General features: G+C 34.9%; 1 protein-coding gene across 5 annotated transcripts in view; it reads left to right on the top strand.

Moving 5' to 3' along the window:
* The window catches only part of Vcan (versican), a 102312-nt gene that overhangs the window by 35214 nt on the left and 51656 nt on the right, over positions 1 to 15442 (top strand). For 4 of the 5 annotated variants that reach the window (XM_020167084.2, XM_074077151.1, XM_074077148.1 and 1 more), the window contains exons 6-7: positions 98 to 391; positions 6875 to 9883. In XM_020167084.2, the coding sequence (XP_020022673.2) occupies positions 98 to 391; positions 6875 to 9883 (3303 nt within the window). The remainder of the gene's footprint in view (positions 1 to 97; positions 392 to 6874; positions 9884 to 15442) is intronic. The other variant, XM_074077150.1, reaches the window with a different exon arrangement.

Raw genomic sequence — 15442 nt, 5'->3', positions numbered from 1 at the left:
AAAAAAGTATTATATGTCCATCTCTATGTTTATCAAAACAGCAAAAGAATGAATATAAAACTCAAGACCTTTTCTTCTTTTCCTCTTCCTTTTCCAGGTGATGTGTTCCATATCACTGCTCCTAATAAGTTCACCTTTGAGGAGGCTGAAGAAGAGTGTGGCAGCCAGGGCGCCAGGCTGGCGACAGTGGGGGAACTCCACGCGGCGTGGAGGAATGGCTTTGACCAGTGCGATTACGGGTGGTTGCAGGATGCCAGCGTGCGCCACCCTGTGACTGTGGCCAGGGCCCAGTGTGGAGGTGGTCTACTTGGGGTGAGAACCCTGTATCGTTTTGAGAACCAGACAGGCTTCCCTCCCCCTGATAGCAGATTTGATGCCTACTGCTTTAAACGTAAGTGTTTGATACCTTTTTTAAAATTACAAATGAAAAATCCCGCAAAGGCATGTTCAGCTAGCCTTTGGAATGGATTCCATGTCTTGCAGTCTATGCGCGGAATGGAAACAGTTCAGTGACTTTCCAAAGCAAGCAAACTTAATGGTGGCGATATGGTTAAAACAACAGGTGTTTTGGCAAGTTAATTTTTGCAGGGAATGAGGAAATGTTAGATTAAGGTCTTAACTGTGCTCTGTTGCATCCAGAATCACAGAAAATATTTCAGAATCATCATTTTATGTTAATTGCTGTCATTAAATGCAATTCGATTGTTGGTACTATAATGCTGAGGACAAAGTGGCTGAGTTAAATCCTTGAATTGTGTTTATTTAGTTCTTGATTGATATTACTTTTTTCTTTTTTTTTAAAGAAACGGTGAAATATTAAATTTTAGTCATTGCAAGTAAGTTCTTGGACCTGACATGGATAATCATAATGCCAATTCCTACCCCCAAATAACCAATCTATCAATAAAAATACCCATAAAGTTCATTTTATTTCAAGTAATGGAGTATGTTCCCTACAATGAATAATTCCATGTTGAATTAAGTGAAGTACAATATATCCTCCTTGCAGCATGTAATATAAATAGGGCATCTTTAAGTTTATTACTTAAAATTAGCTTTAAGTAACATTTTAACATTCATGATATACTTAAATTTTTAAAAATTCTTAAATTATTTTAGCAATATTAGTCACATGGTATTGTGTCTTAATTGTAGAGTCTTTTTTTTTTAGTCTAGAGTCTTACTGTAACATTTACTGTAGGGCCAACATAAACGCTCAGATTTTTTTAGTGATCTTGATTATTTCTAACTTTGAATCATATTATATTGATATATCATAAGATTTTTGGACTAATGCATCTTGCTATAGTGATATGTAACTAAAATGAGTAGAAAATACACTAGCTCATTATTAACTGGTTTCCAAATTGAAATACACTGTAGTTTTTCACCATTGAAAGAAGACAGAGATGTGATGTTTAAGAAGTCAGCAGAATAGACGGAATTATAAGCCAATAGAACCATGAAAGGCTTCATTGCACAGACTTCTTTCTCTCAGCTACAGTGCCTCTGCTTGCATCTCCCCCTCAGACTGAACTTTTTGAGTGTTAAAGCCATCTGTTGTACATTAGCAGAATTCAAGCTGGTTGATCCATAAAAGGCCATGGAAAGTAGTAGCTTTTGTTCCTAGGTCCTGAAACGACAGAAAAAGTCTTCCTTAATCATTTGCAGAAAACAACAACAACAATATCCTTATCCTAAAAGTAGACAGATACACATTCCTTAAGCCACATACAACAGTAATTTTTAAGGAAATCAGGCTCTAAAATCAGTTTTATGTTAACTACTGATGTAATGAAGGAACAAAATCAGATTGATGTGTAGGAGGAAAGGGGCTGGAAAGTCTAAAATAGGGAATGAATAGAATATCTAGCCTGACCACCTACTTAAGTTTACCTGTGCTCTATAAAATTGGCACTAGAAAACTTCTAAACCATACATTTTTCTCCCTGAGGGTAAAATTGAAACCAAATCCTATCAATAGCCAGAAAGAATAGTATTGAAGAATTCTTTGTTTTATATTACTTAAGTGTAGAATTCACATGGATGTATGAAACAAGGTACTTAGATTTAAATAGGTTTATCCCTTACTAAAAATCTACATAAAGCACAAAAAGTTTGAAGGTTTAGATCTATTTTTTTCTAATTCCTTTAAGTATATAGAACTTGGAAATAGAATGGATTCATATTTTGAGGTTTTTCCTATCTAAGCTAGAGTCCAGATTCTTGTTTATTTCTTCCTTTCCTCAGATTGTATCATATTCAGAGTTCATTAAGAATGTAAGAGATTAAGAGAATTTGGCCATAGCATAAGCTCTTTTCTTAAACAACACACAGCGTCACAGCTTCCTCAAATTTCTAATGCATATTTTCAAGGATTCTTTTAATATGTATTTAAAATTTTTATGTGTGTATTAATTATACAAAGGGATTTCATTATGATATTCCCATACATGAATATAACATACTGTGATCAAATTCACCCTCTCTAATATTTTTTTGTATTCCCTCCCTCTCTTTTTAAAACAATTTTAGCAGTTTTCATTATTTTATTTTCATACATGCATATGAAGTACTTTTGATCATATACTATGTATTTTTAAAGAATTTGAAAAAATGTTTTCAAAATGATTTAATTAATGTCCACTTTTTCTCACATAATATATAGTGATAAATTCTGTAGGATAAAGTTTATAAGAGTTGTGGCCTCATTCATGGTTCCCAAAGTGATTTCAGTAATGTATAGCTAGCTGGCTAAGAACAGGAATTTAGAAATATATTCATATTTTTCTCATTTAGTTTTATCAAACGTTGAAAGTGTTTTTTAAGTCATTTGGTGAATGAACATTCCAAATACTACTTTGTTATTGTCCTTTTATCCTTATACTGTTACTGAATAGTGTATTTCTTTATTTTTCTTTATTCATTTATTCATATGTGCATACATTGTTTGGGCCATTTCTCCCCCTGTTACTGAATAGTACATTTCCAGTAACTAATAACAAAGTTAGAATCTATTCTGGTCAAATATATTTGAAAAATAGGTAAGAATGTCTTTGTGAAATAGTTTTCCTGTCTAATTTTCCTTGATGAAAGTTGTACACTTTTTTTTTGACCTTGGAATTAAGCAAGTTCTATGAAAGTTAGAAATACAGGGCTTTGAAAGTCCACCCCAAATGTCTCCAAACTTAAATGATTCAAAACAATTCAAGACTGATGATAACCTCACATTGCATGTTATTAATGATCTCCAGGAGAAGGAGAAATGCATGATTTCTTGAAAACTGATTCCAATATTTTATGAGAATCACTCACAGAATCTGATTATTGCAGAGCTTGAACCTTAGTGTTTGAATCCATTTTCTTTTTTGAACTTGGAGACCAAAATCCAAGTAGCCATTTCTATTGAGCATAATTATTTAGTTTTTCCTCAGTGTCTTCTTCAAATGAAAGTTTCCTTGATTTGAAAATTTGAATTTCTGAATCTCTAATGGTCATATGGTTTTGCTTTGAACCTTCCTTGTTTTTCACATTCTTTTGTTCAGTTAGGTTTGGACTAGACACTGTGGTCTATAGCAGGCTAAACTAGTTCCTACCAGTTCATATACCGTTATATATTTATTCACATTTAAAATTGGCCTGCCCTTCTAACCTATGGTTACTTCATTATCTTTTTTGTGCCCTAAATTGTAATCTGTTCTTGGGTGTCAAAACTAATCCTTGCTGAATTTGCATTTGAAAAATGTTTCCTGTTTTGTGAACTTGAATCAGTTAACATTCATTAAATTTAGAAAACATTTCAAATTCTAATCTCACTTTCCAACTTAGACACTTTTCTAAAACGTGAACCCTGAGTCAACCTATTGAATAGCTATTCCATTTGCGATTTCTTCCCATGTTTACACGTATTTATACATCATATGTAATGTAGACGAACCAATTTAAAATTAGTCTTTTCTCCATAATGTAGAGAATGAAGTAGGGTTAAGTCAACTATTATGCTGCTAGTAGGAGTTTTATATTTTATTAGGAAAATCTGCCTCATGTCTCACCACAGAAGCCCAGAGAAGATAGTCCATAGGACATAAAATACTATAAGTACAGTGATGTATAACATCTGTGTGGCAGACAGCTGCAAAGGCTGGAAGGGAACTTTTGTGGGAAAAGCAGCATGTTGATTTTTGTTGGCTTCCTTAATAAGGAAGTTGAAGGAACACTGGTAGTTTTCCAAGACCAAAATGTCTCCATGTGACTATACTTTTTGGAAGGATACTTTGAGAATAATCTACAAATAATGTTTTCATCTTTATAATAGTCATCAGTTATATAGTAGTATTTATTCTTATATATTTGTAGGTATTGGTGCTTTTAAAAATATTTCCGTTTTTGGGATGGCTGAAACAAATGGTGCAGATGATCAGATATACTAAGTTATGATGGAAATCAGCTGTTAGGTTGACAAAAAGCCTCCCAACCCCAAAAGGAAATCTGAGGTTTTTCCATTCCAAGTTGTAGAATTAATTAACTTAATTGTAAGCAGACTTTCTTAAACAGGGTTCTGAAGTGATTGAACCTCCCCCTCCCTTTTTTTTTTTTTAACTGAAAACAAAGTCACATAAATCTACCCTGGTAAGGCAGATTCCCTGAGACATACTGCTATCACTTTCCTGTGCAACAAGACTAGAGGAGAGCAGCAGCAAGCTGAATAGTGATAATTGACAATGACATATGTTCGGTTTTAAAATTCAGTCCATTTTAAAACACTGTAAAAATATTTTCATAGCATTGTGGAGAGTTGTCAGCAGAGAGATCACGTGTGGACATAGGAAAACCTGATTCATTGTTTCTTTGTTGGGCCCACTGAAATATCATCTTCTTTTAAGTTAATTTCATCAACCATGGAAATACTCAGAGGGAAAAAGTAAAATTAACTTTTTTGTTGTTATTAATAATAATGTGATTAAATTTTCTCCAATATGCAGGTTTCTAAGAGTTTATATTATGTTTCCATGGAAACTTTCTCTGTACATATTTTTTACTATGTCCCCAAAGAATGCAGTTATAAGACAAACATGAAATTTGGCAGTTAAATGAGGTAACGGTTATGGAATTTCAGAGGATAGAGAATTGAATTAAAAGAAAAATAGTCACACATTTTGGGTCTTTAAGTTGTTCATGTCAATCACAGTATACCAATGCTTCTTACAGGAAATGAAGGCAGAAAAAACTTTGTTTTTTGTTTTTCTTTTTAAAGGAAGAAAAAGTTATTAATTTTACTTAACATAGTTTTAAGATTCCAATTTGCTTTTTGGTTGTTTTGTTTTAATATAAAAGGATAAATAGTGTCAGTCTTTAAGGAACATTTAAATGTGTAATAGTGTAAATGGCCACCAAGTTTTCATTATAAACGATGAATTTGAGCTTTAAAATGGTCTGGGGAATGACGACAGCTAATAACAGCACATACCAGACAAAAAAACCCAGGAACCCATTACTGCCCTGTTCAGATTTACAGTAAAATCACATCATTTTATCATTAGGTTTTGACAGAGCAGATGGAGCCAAAGGGTACTCAGTTTTGTTTTTCAAGAGTTCCTGTTGGGGATATTATAGAGTCTACAGATAATACAAGTTGTATCATGGAGAACTAGCATTGTCTGTTATACGGCTAGTTTTAAGTGATCTAGGATGTAGCAAAACAATGACTGTGAGTTTCCTCAGAAGAGTTACTTTTGAATTCAGTTGCAAATAATTTTTGTTTTTGAAAATAATGATTTTTAAAAAAAATCCATATTTGCTATACTGTTGTATTTTTCCCTGTTAAGTTGGAGTTGTATTTATAACATTGTCACTTATGGTAGTAATTTAAATTTCTTCAAACAGACCAGCCATTCTCTGTAAATCTGGAGTCATAATAATGCAACATTTTATGATGACAGATATATTGCCTTAGCCCATTCTTTCTGATGCTCAGCATTGTTCCAGTGATTTGTAATTACAGACCTAAAATACATCATGTGGGTACTTTACTTTCTGTACGTTTGTGTTTCATGCTAAAGTAGGACTGGAAATGCAAACCTAGTGTGTACAACATAGGACAGGATGTAGAACTACAACAAACGCTAACCATCCTTTGTCAGACACATTTTTAAATTATTGTTGTACATTGTGACATTTACAAAAGTTCTTACAATATTCATAGTTGAATTTTATAATTTATTAGAAACAAGTCTACAGAGTTGAAAGGAAATGAAGACAAATGTCCAACACCTGAATCAAGAGAAGAGTGGTATTAAAAAGTATAATATCCTGTTTTTAAGAATATCTCCACATTATGGGCAAAGTAATGGCTTATATGTAACTTGGTTACATCGATGTGGCTTTCTTGTTGTTTTTCAGTCTAAGACACTCCCTCTCCCCTGAGAGTCCAGGCAGCTTGGGAAGGAGAGGATATGTGGAGAAAGCTAACAGCAGGGCACACAAACCTCCCTACTAGGATTCAAGTTGCTGCTGTAGCTTCTGATAAATAAACTATCTAGTAAATCCAAACTCTACAATTAATATTTTTGGACTTTCCTTATCTTTTTTTTTCTTTTCCTTCAACCTCATAATATTCATTTTCCTTAACAGTCATTCATACCTGTGACTAAAAGCAATCATGACCCTTAAATATATAGTTTACAGTATACAGTTTGTCAGTTTGTGACTAATAAGTTATCAATTATCTGTCTTTGGGTTAATTGAGTTTTTAGACTCCTTTCTACCACAAAACACTTTTGGTTCACCTGAAAATACACAGCAGCTTTTAACAAACACTGGACATACAGCTTTATTAGTGACTTGTCTAATCAACTCTTTGAAATTGTCTTTCTAGCTAAACAGAATATATCAGAGGCTACAACCATCGAAATGAATATCCTCTCAGAAACTGTGTCATCTGGTTTATCCAAAGAACCACAAATGGTACTGGACAGAACTACACCAATCATCCCTTTAGTCACCGAATTACCTATTGTTACCACAAAGTTCCCTCCTGCAGGAAACATAGTCAATTTTGAACAGAAATCCACAGTCAAACCTCAGGGTATCACAGACAAATTAGTTACTGAGTCACCCACACCTACTTGGGATGCCAAGAAGCCTTGGGATATGGATGATTACTCACCTTCTGCTTCAGGACCACTTGAAAAACCAGACATTTCTGAAATTAAGGAGAAAGTGCTCCAAAGTACAACTGTCATCTCCCAGCATGCTATTGACTTGTGGGATGGTGACATGGATGACACACAAACAGAAGAATCAGTTACACAGATTGAACAAATAGAAGTGGGCCCCTTAGTAACATCTATGGAAATCTCAATGCACATTCCTTCTGAAGAATTGACCATAACTGAAACACCATTTTTATCCACAGAAATGACCTTGGAATCCAAAGCTGAAAAGAAAACAGTAAGCACCATTCCTGAATTGGTGACCACAAGTCACTATGGATTCACTTTGGGAAAAGATGACAGTGAAGGCAAAACACTTACAGTTAGATCTGGTCAGAGCACCTTGGTCTTTAGTCAAATACCTGAAGTCATTACAGTATCAAAGACCTTAGAAGACACTACTCACTCTCAGTTGGAGGACTTGGAGTCAATTTCAGCATCCACAATTGTTACACCTGTAACTGTGCCTGACAGAGATGAGGCATCCATTGACAGCAGGGAAGAGAAACAAACTATCAGTAGGATAACTGAAGATTTTTTTGGCCAGTCTCTACCTACTACACCTTTTCCATCACAGTATCTTACAGAAGTAGAATTATTTCCTTATTCTGGTGATAAAATTTTAGTAGAGGGAATGCCCACAGTTATCTATCCTTCACCACAAACAGAAATGACACAAGGAAAAGAAAGAACAGAGACAGCAAGACCAGAGATGAGAACAGATACTTATACAGATGATGGAATACAAGAAAAGATTACCAAAGAACCATTTAAAACTAAAACAGAAGAAATCTTCTCTAGAATGAAGCTCTCTACATCTTCCTCAGAGCAAATTGATTTTACAGAGCCTTCTGTGGAAATGACCAAACCTTTTGTTTCCCCAGCACTGACAACAGTGAAGTTAAGTGTGAAACCAACAGAAGCAAGAGGTATGGAAGAAGATACTATGACAACTCTGGATGGATTAGAAAAAGATGACTATAAAGAAACAACAAAGTATGATGAAGATATTACACCAACCCACTTGACTCAGAGTACTTTAAATATGGAGGTGGTCACTGTATCAAAATGGTCATGGGATGAAGTTAATGCCACATCAAAGCCTTTAGATTCCACAGAACATATGGGCTCCCCAAAATTGCCTCCTGCCTTACTCACCACTATGGGAGCAAATGGAAAGGATGAAAAAATCTCAAGTTTCACAGAATATGGAGGAGATGAATTTACTCTTATTCCAGATAGTACTCAAAAGCCATTTAAAAAGTTTACTGAGAAAGACTTAGCATCTGGGAAATTCATAGTTAAATTTCAACCAACTGCCACAATTGGCATTGCAGAAAAGTCAACTTGGAGAGATTCTACAACTGAAGAAAGAGTTCCACCTACTGCAAGCACAGAAGGCCAAGTTGTTCATACAACCATGGAAGGAAGTGCTTTGGGTGAAGGAGAAGATGTAGATGTCTCTAAATCACTATTTACTGTCACCCCATTTGCACATACTTCAGATATGGAAGAATTGGCATTTGTTAATTATAGTAACACTCAGGAGCCTACTACTTATGTAGACACTTCCCATACCATTCCTCTTTCTATAATTCCCAAAACAGAATGGGGAGTGTTAGCACCTTCTGTTTCATCAGAAGGGGAAGTTCTAGGTGAACCCTCTCAAGATACACGTGTTGTTGATCAGATTCATCTAGAAGCAACTGCATCTCCCCAAACTCTGAGAACAACAGAAATCACTCAGGGAATAACTCCTGAGGAATTACCTTGGAAAGAAAAGATCACAGGGAAACCAGTTCCTGCTCCTAGTTCTACCACAGGTATACCTAAGGAAACAACACTGTTGGATGAAGAAGAGGGCAATGGATCAGCATATACAGTCTCTGAAGATAGATTGGTGACAGGTTTTGAGAGAGTTCCAGTTTTAGAACCAACTCAAGTTGGAAAAATTGAGGATGGTATGTCTTATCTACCTGGTGCTATAACTGAGCACCAAGCTGAAACTGATGAAATGATAACACAAACTCCAAGTACCAGGCCAAAAGTAGTTTTAAGTCCAGAGCCTGAAGAAAAATATGAAGCAGAAGGTAGTAGTCCAACAGAATTTGTGTCACCTTTGAGTTCTTTCAGTACTCATGTCACCCAGCTTATAGAAGAAACCACTACTGAGGAAAGAGAGAAAACACCCTTGGGTTATACAGAGTTAGGCTCAGGATTATTTGAAAAGCCTCAAGCCACAGAACTCCCCAAAATTTCAACAGTTAAAACCGTAGTTACGAGTGATATCATGACTGCCTTCAGTTCAATAGACAGACATCACACAACTTCAACATTCCAGCCATCTGCAGAACCCACTGAGAAGTCACCTCTCATTGATAAGGAACCCAGTGAGAAAATTACCCATGACATACTACTCATTAGGGAACCAACATCTCATGTCCCTCACACCACCCTTGTTGATATCTCAACTAAGGAAATGAAAACCGATATTGGTAAAGAGTATCAAATAACTTCAAGGACTTCTGCTACACAGTCAACAAGACCACCTATTGTGGAAAGCAAAGAGGCCTTCAGACCTCAAGCATTTTCCACTCCACAACCCCCAGAGGGGACAAAATTCCACCATGACATAAATGTTTATATTATTGAGGTCAGAGAAAACAAGACAGGTAAGTCTTTGCTTCCAAGCCAGTCAGCATTTTATCTTGAAAGCTACTTTTGGGGAAAAAAATAATCAACATACCAAATGCTGCCATTAAAGATAACTGGAGTGTCAAGGATGTCTTAGCTTCATATATTTGTACAAGGATTGGAAGAATATGTTAAACAATTTGGAAGAATGTTAGATACAATTTTATTTTAAAAGTCATAAGCAGCCCTGCTTTGTCATCTAATATAACCAAATCATCACTGTTACATCACTTCAGAACATGTAGAACAAAGTGTTTTAATTTCAGTGTCTTTCCATACATTACTACTCAAATGTAGCACTAGACTGTGTTAACATTCCATTGGTCTGTAACTATTAACCTTTAGTTCTTACAATGTGGACAGCTAAAATGATTTCACCCGTCTCTAGAGTTGACATTTAAAAATTTGCATTTTTTTTCTCTTCCAGGATTTTTCAGATTTATTATATAAACTTGTGGGATGGTCAATAGGTCTAGTTTTAAATGCTATTTTAACTTGGTGTTTTTGAGTATTTTAATGCAATGTCAAATATTTAGAACAAATACAGTCTTTCTTAGTTCTAGGCATTGGTGTAAATTTCAGTGATTTAACTTCAATGATTTCAGTAAGTTGTTCTAATTTTAGTATAAGAATTAAACAAATAAATATTCACTTTTCCTTGACCTGGCTCTGAGAAGCCAGACTGGAAGGATGTCTTTCTGACAGAGTTTCTCTCTTACTATTGGACTATGCTATGCCCTGTAGGCTGCCATTTTCTGAAGGGTGATGCTACCTTCATTGGAGTGATCAGCAGCTCTCCTGTTGGAAACAGAGGGGTAGCTTTATTGTCAAGTCAGTTGGCATCTAGTGTTGTTGATGAAAATGTCCTGGCTTCTATTATCCTGAACTTTCTCAGTGTAGAAGTGTTTGTATAGCAGTGAATCAGTGAACAGTAGACGTATCCCTGAGTATTACAGTTAATCCCCATTTTCCAGTACAGTTTTTTTTTTAAACTAAGATTGGAACATGATTTTTTTTTTTTCTGTTTCCTGGGAATCCTAGAAAATTTCTACTTTTTATATTCCTTTCCCATCTCTCAGAACTTTAGGAAAGAACAGAGTTATGAAGAAGAAGGAATAAGTATTGCTCTTAGTAGAATTGGAAAAATTACAGCTGTATGAGGAAAAGTGAAGAGAAGCAATAAGTAAATAACTACTAGCACTTAATTTGAGAATTTTGAAAAGCATTTGAGTAATTTACTGGATAGCGATTTTTCTCAATATATACCACTCTGTTGTTAATGTAGATACTGAGGTGAATCAAATAATACAAAACAAAATATTTGCATGTAACACCTCTTTTAAATGGGAACTTGTGCATTAAGGTTAGGGGTATCAAATTACAAAAGGGAAACGGTCATCAGGGAAAAAAGCAAAACAAAACAAAAAATCCCCAAACTAATTTTATAAATGATTTCACAAAATGGAGGGTCTGAGTAACCCAACTGAAACAATTTATACAAAGGTATATATGTATATGTAATTTGTACACTTAATTTAGTTACACCTGGTAGATATGAATAGGTATTTTCTTTCTTCTACATCCAAAACATGGGACTAAGTTTTGTCTTCAAACTAATTTTGTTATGTGCTGGTAATAATTGGTCAGAAAACCTTGTGGAAACTTGGTCATCTCCATCAGGCAGGATTCCAGTGGTGTGTGAGTTGGGGAGGTTGCATGTAACTATAGGGCAATCTATTTATCTATAATCTTTATTTGCCTGAATTCTATAAATGCCATTCTCCTTAAAACTAACAGCATTGTTTATTGTGTCCATAAGACAATGGGGTTTACTCAGACCCAGCTGCTCACTTACACTAATTTTATTTGTTTTCTAGGAGAAACTTAATTTTCTAACATTTTGAACTTTGGCAAGGGAAAACAATCTAAAGCAGATGTTCAATTAATGAATTCTAAGGCAGGTGTATACAATAATAAGGAAAAGTGCATATATTCCTGGAAAAACTAACCTTTTCATGTTTCCAGACTGGAAAATCTGTGGTGTTTAGTGCATATGTGACCTTGCATAAATCTATTCGCCTCAATAGAATTGACCTTGACTATGTACACTGTATCCAAGTAAGCAAAAATACCACCCATGCTACACTAAACCTGGGCATTCATAATTTCATAATTTTTGCTACACTCAGCAAGTCATATAAATCTTGATTCCCTTTTTAAATACTTTGAAACAAAACATGAGACTTATGACATGCTTATGTTATATTTGCTCAAATGGATCTTAATAGCAATTACAGGTTCTGTTGCTAGAGGGCAACTGAAGTTAGCAGTTGAAAAAATCTGAAGGAATTTTTCAGGTCATAAAAGTTTTATGAGCTGAAAAATGCTCTGGGGTGTGTTTAACAGTGGTTCAAGGATGCTGAAAAACTTGACTCCTGTCTATTTCAGGACTAATTTGCACACCTGCATTTTGAAAATCATTGAAAGGTTTTCTTTGTGAACATGAATAAAAGCTACGGGGTTTGAAGGTGAAGGAGGAGTTTCTTCAGTTCTAGATTTTTTTTTTTAAGGTTGCTCCATTAAATCATTTGAAATGGTACGTTAATGTAACAGAATTGCCAGTGTTTTAAAAAATGGACATGCCAGTGTCTTTAAGACAAAGTAGCATATGGAAATGAATAGATATTAAATACCAACATTATGCAAGTGCTCATAGTTATAACCTTAAGATACGTAGGCTATTAACTTTTTAATAAGGTCATCTATGTTACCATGTGTCAGCCTGCTTGTTGTGGTCTTGTCAGGTATTCTTTTTGCTTTACATCTACTCAAGTATAAGTGTAAGTTAATGGTTATACAAGATAATGTCAGATTTTTTTTAAAATCACACATTTTTCTTTTTGTGGAATTTCAGGTAATATTTCTATGTATATAGAAAAATTACTCTGAGATTTTAAAAATTATTGGATCGGGTTCTATTCTTCCAACAATAGCTTACTGAGAACCTCCTTATCCTGATAAAAGGATAGCTGTGTTGATTAATGTCTGAGGGGGTGGTCAAGAGCTGCACTCTCTTGAAACCTCCAGTCCTTATCTCCTCCGGTAGTTTCTAGAATAACACACATATCACATCTACAGCTAAATGAAAGAATTGCATCTAGATCACTCAAAATAACAAAGAAACAATTACTCATTCTTGAATGAACTACTTTTTAAGAAAAAGTGTTTTAAAAATTGGCCTGATTATAAATATCTTTATTTCACTACAATAATGCACATATATTAACATTTACCTCTGCATAGCTCTATGTATGGTGCTAAATAAAGGCAATTAAGCAAATGTAGCTTCAATATTATACCAGTGCATCAATAGATAATATATAGCTGCATTTCAGAGTGTCACCTATATGTATAGAAATAAATCATTATCACTCTTACATCTCTATATTGCCACACCACTTTTTCCATACATTATTTCTTTGAAACCTGAGAGATACATTGTGAAATACCTAGGGATTGCCAATGGGCAAACAGACCCCCTATTGGGTCTAATTTTCTTGGTAATGTGTCCAGTAGTCTTATCTGTCTTTGGAACATTCTTTGTAGTGAAATGATTCTTTCCTAGGATGGACAGAGGAATAATGGCTCCCTTCTAATTGGAAGTGAAGAGAGAAAAAAGCACTCTTTCACTTCCTGAAAGAGCACATACTCTGAAAAGATTAGTTTCTCAGTAGCTATTCTAGTGATTTGTTAAAAGAATATGATTTAGACTGGGGTATTTCTAATAAGGGGCTATGCATTCTATTCAGCTAGCCTGCCATGGAAGAGAATAGCATGCTGAAATTAGAGGCATGCTACACTGCAGTTCTGGATTGCTTCTTTCCTACAGAATTTTAGAGTACATCCCTGAAAGTGGATGGGACTGGTACACATGTGTGGTTCCTTTTGCTGGGTTCTGCCTACTGCCAGACGGATACATATTTTTTTCCCTGAAGGGCACAAGAATAGCTTTTCCCATTTCTCATTGGCTGCCCAAAGTCTAGAAAAGGAGTGAGTTCTTCTATTATTGAAATAATGAAAAGTGAAGAGAATTCTTATCTTCCCTTTTTTTTTCTATATAGTCTGATGGAGAAAAGAGTTGATTTTAATGTTTATAAGTTATTAGTGAACTTAAAACTGTACTCTGGACAAAAATTTATCTCTTTAAAATCTTCTAAATGAAATATTTTGAGTATCTAACATAAATATATCCATATACAGAGACATATAGAATATCAATTTTTAGTATGCTCTGTGAGTAGATTTTTTTTGGCAGTATTGGGTTTGAACTCAGGGTCTCATGCATGCTAGGCAGGTACTTTACCTCTTGAGCCATACCTACAGTCCTTTGTGAGTAGTTTTGTTAGCCCACTATCTTCAGAAAAAAAATTAAACAATTTAGTGTTTTCTTTAAAGGTTGAGGTTTAAATACAAAAGAGGTTGCATAGATAGTCAAAATAAACTTTCTTATTTTCTTACTAAAATGAACTGATATTCTGAAACTGGCACTTGCAATTGCAACTTAACCATTATCAAAGCTGCTATCAAGGTAGAGATATTATCCAAAATAAATACCACTTGACAACCATTATCAGCTGCCTTGAGAGAGATGCATGCATCATCGTTAAGAATTCACCTCAGGTAAAGCTATAACATCTAGGTGCTTTGACAAATGTTGAAGTGGGGAGCAAAAGAAACAAACCACAGGCTCTATTTCCAAGCCTTTAAATGCATATTGGGGAACCAGTACTTACATAACCAAATATAATTGTGGTACAGAAACATACAATTACACATTAGGTAATATAATATGACAGACTGTGAATGGCAGATGAGGTCAGCAAAGGAAGGAACCAATGAATGGATGAAGTTAAGAATATTTCAAAAGAAGGAAGAGATGTAAGGCAGCCCTTCTTAGAGGGATAGATTAAAAGCAAGTTACTGGGAGCCAGTTATTTGCCTCCTGCTGCCTAATCTAGGCTCACAATTGGGGGCTAAGGAACCTCAGGTATAACCAGCTGTTTTTCTAAATGGAGCTGGAATGGAAGAGAAGGGATGGCCTGCATTGGAAGCTGAATGCCTTTTTAAGATTTACACAGAAATCTCTTCGTGGAAACCAGAGCTATTTAGTCAACTTCCTCAGGGAGGAATATTCTCACACTTTGCTGTACTTCAATGATTCTCACATTCTGATAAGGATAACATCTTCTGTAGGTAGTGCGTTTGGCTTTTTAAAATATATTCCCGTGTTGTATTGCAATTCAGTATTACATACTTGCAAAGTTAAAGGCCATGAAAACTCCTTTTAAAGGAGTTAAAATAATTTCAATGTAGTAACCACATTAGAACTGGATTTTTTTTGTAGTACACTTCAAAGTGTTCTGAATGAAAATGGATAGTCAGTATACTCCTTGGGATACGTGGAAGGGTTAGTTGATGTAAGTGGAAAGAACCTTTGGAAAAAGACTTGGATTTGCTGTTAGTATTGTTATTTATGA

The sequence above is a fragment of the Castor canadensis genome, chromosome 6 (assembly GCF_047511655.1).
Source record: "Castor canadensis chromosome 6, mCasCan1.hap1v2, whole genome shotgun sequence".
Lineage (NCBI taxonomy): Eukaryota > Metazoa > Chordata > Mammalia > Rodentia > Castoridae > Castor > Castor canadensis.
The sequence above is the reverse complement of the archived record's forward strand: the minus strand, read 5'-3'. Positions and strand labels throughout refer to the sequence as shown.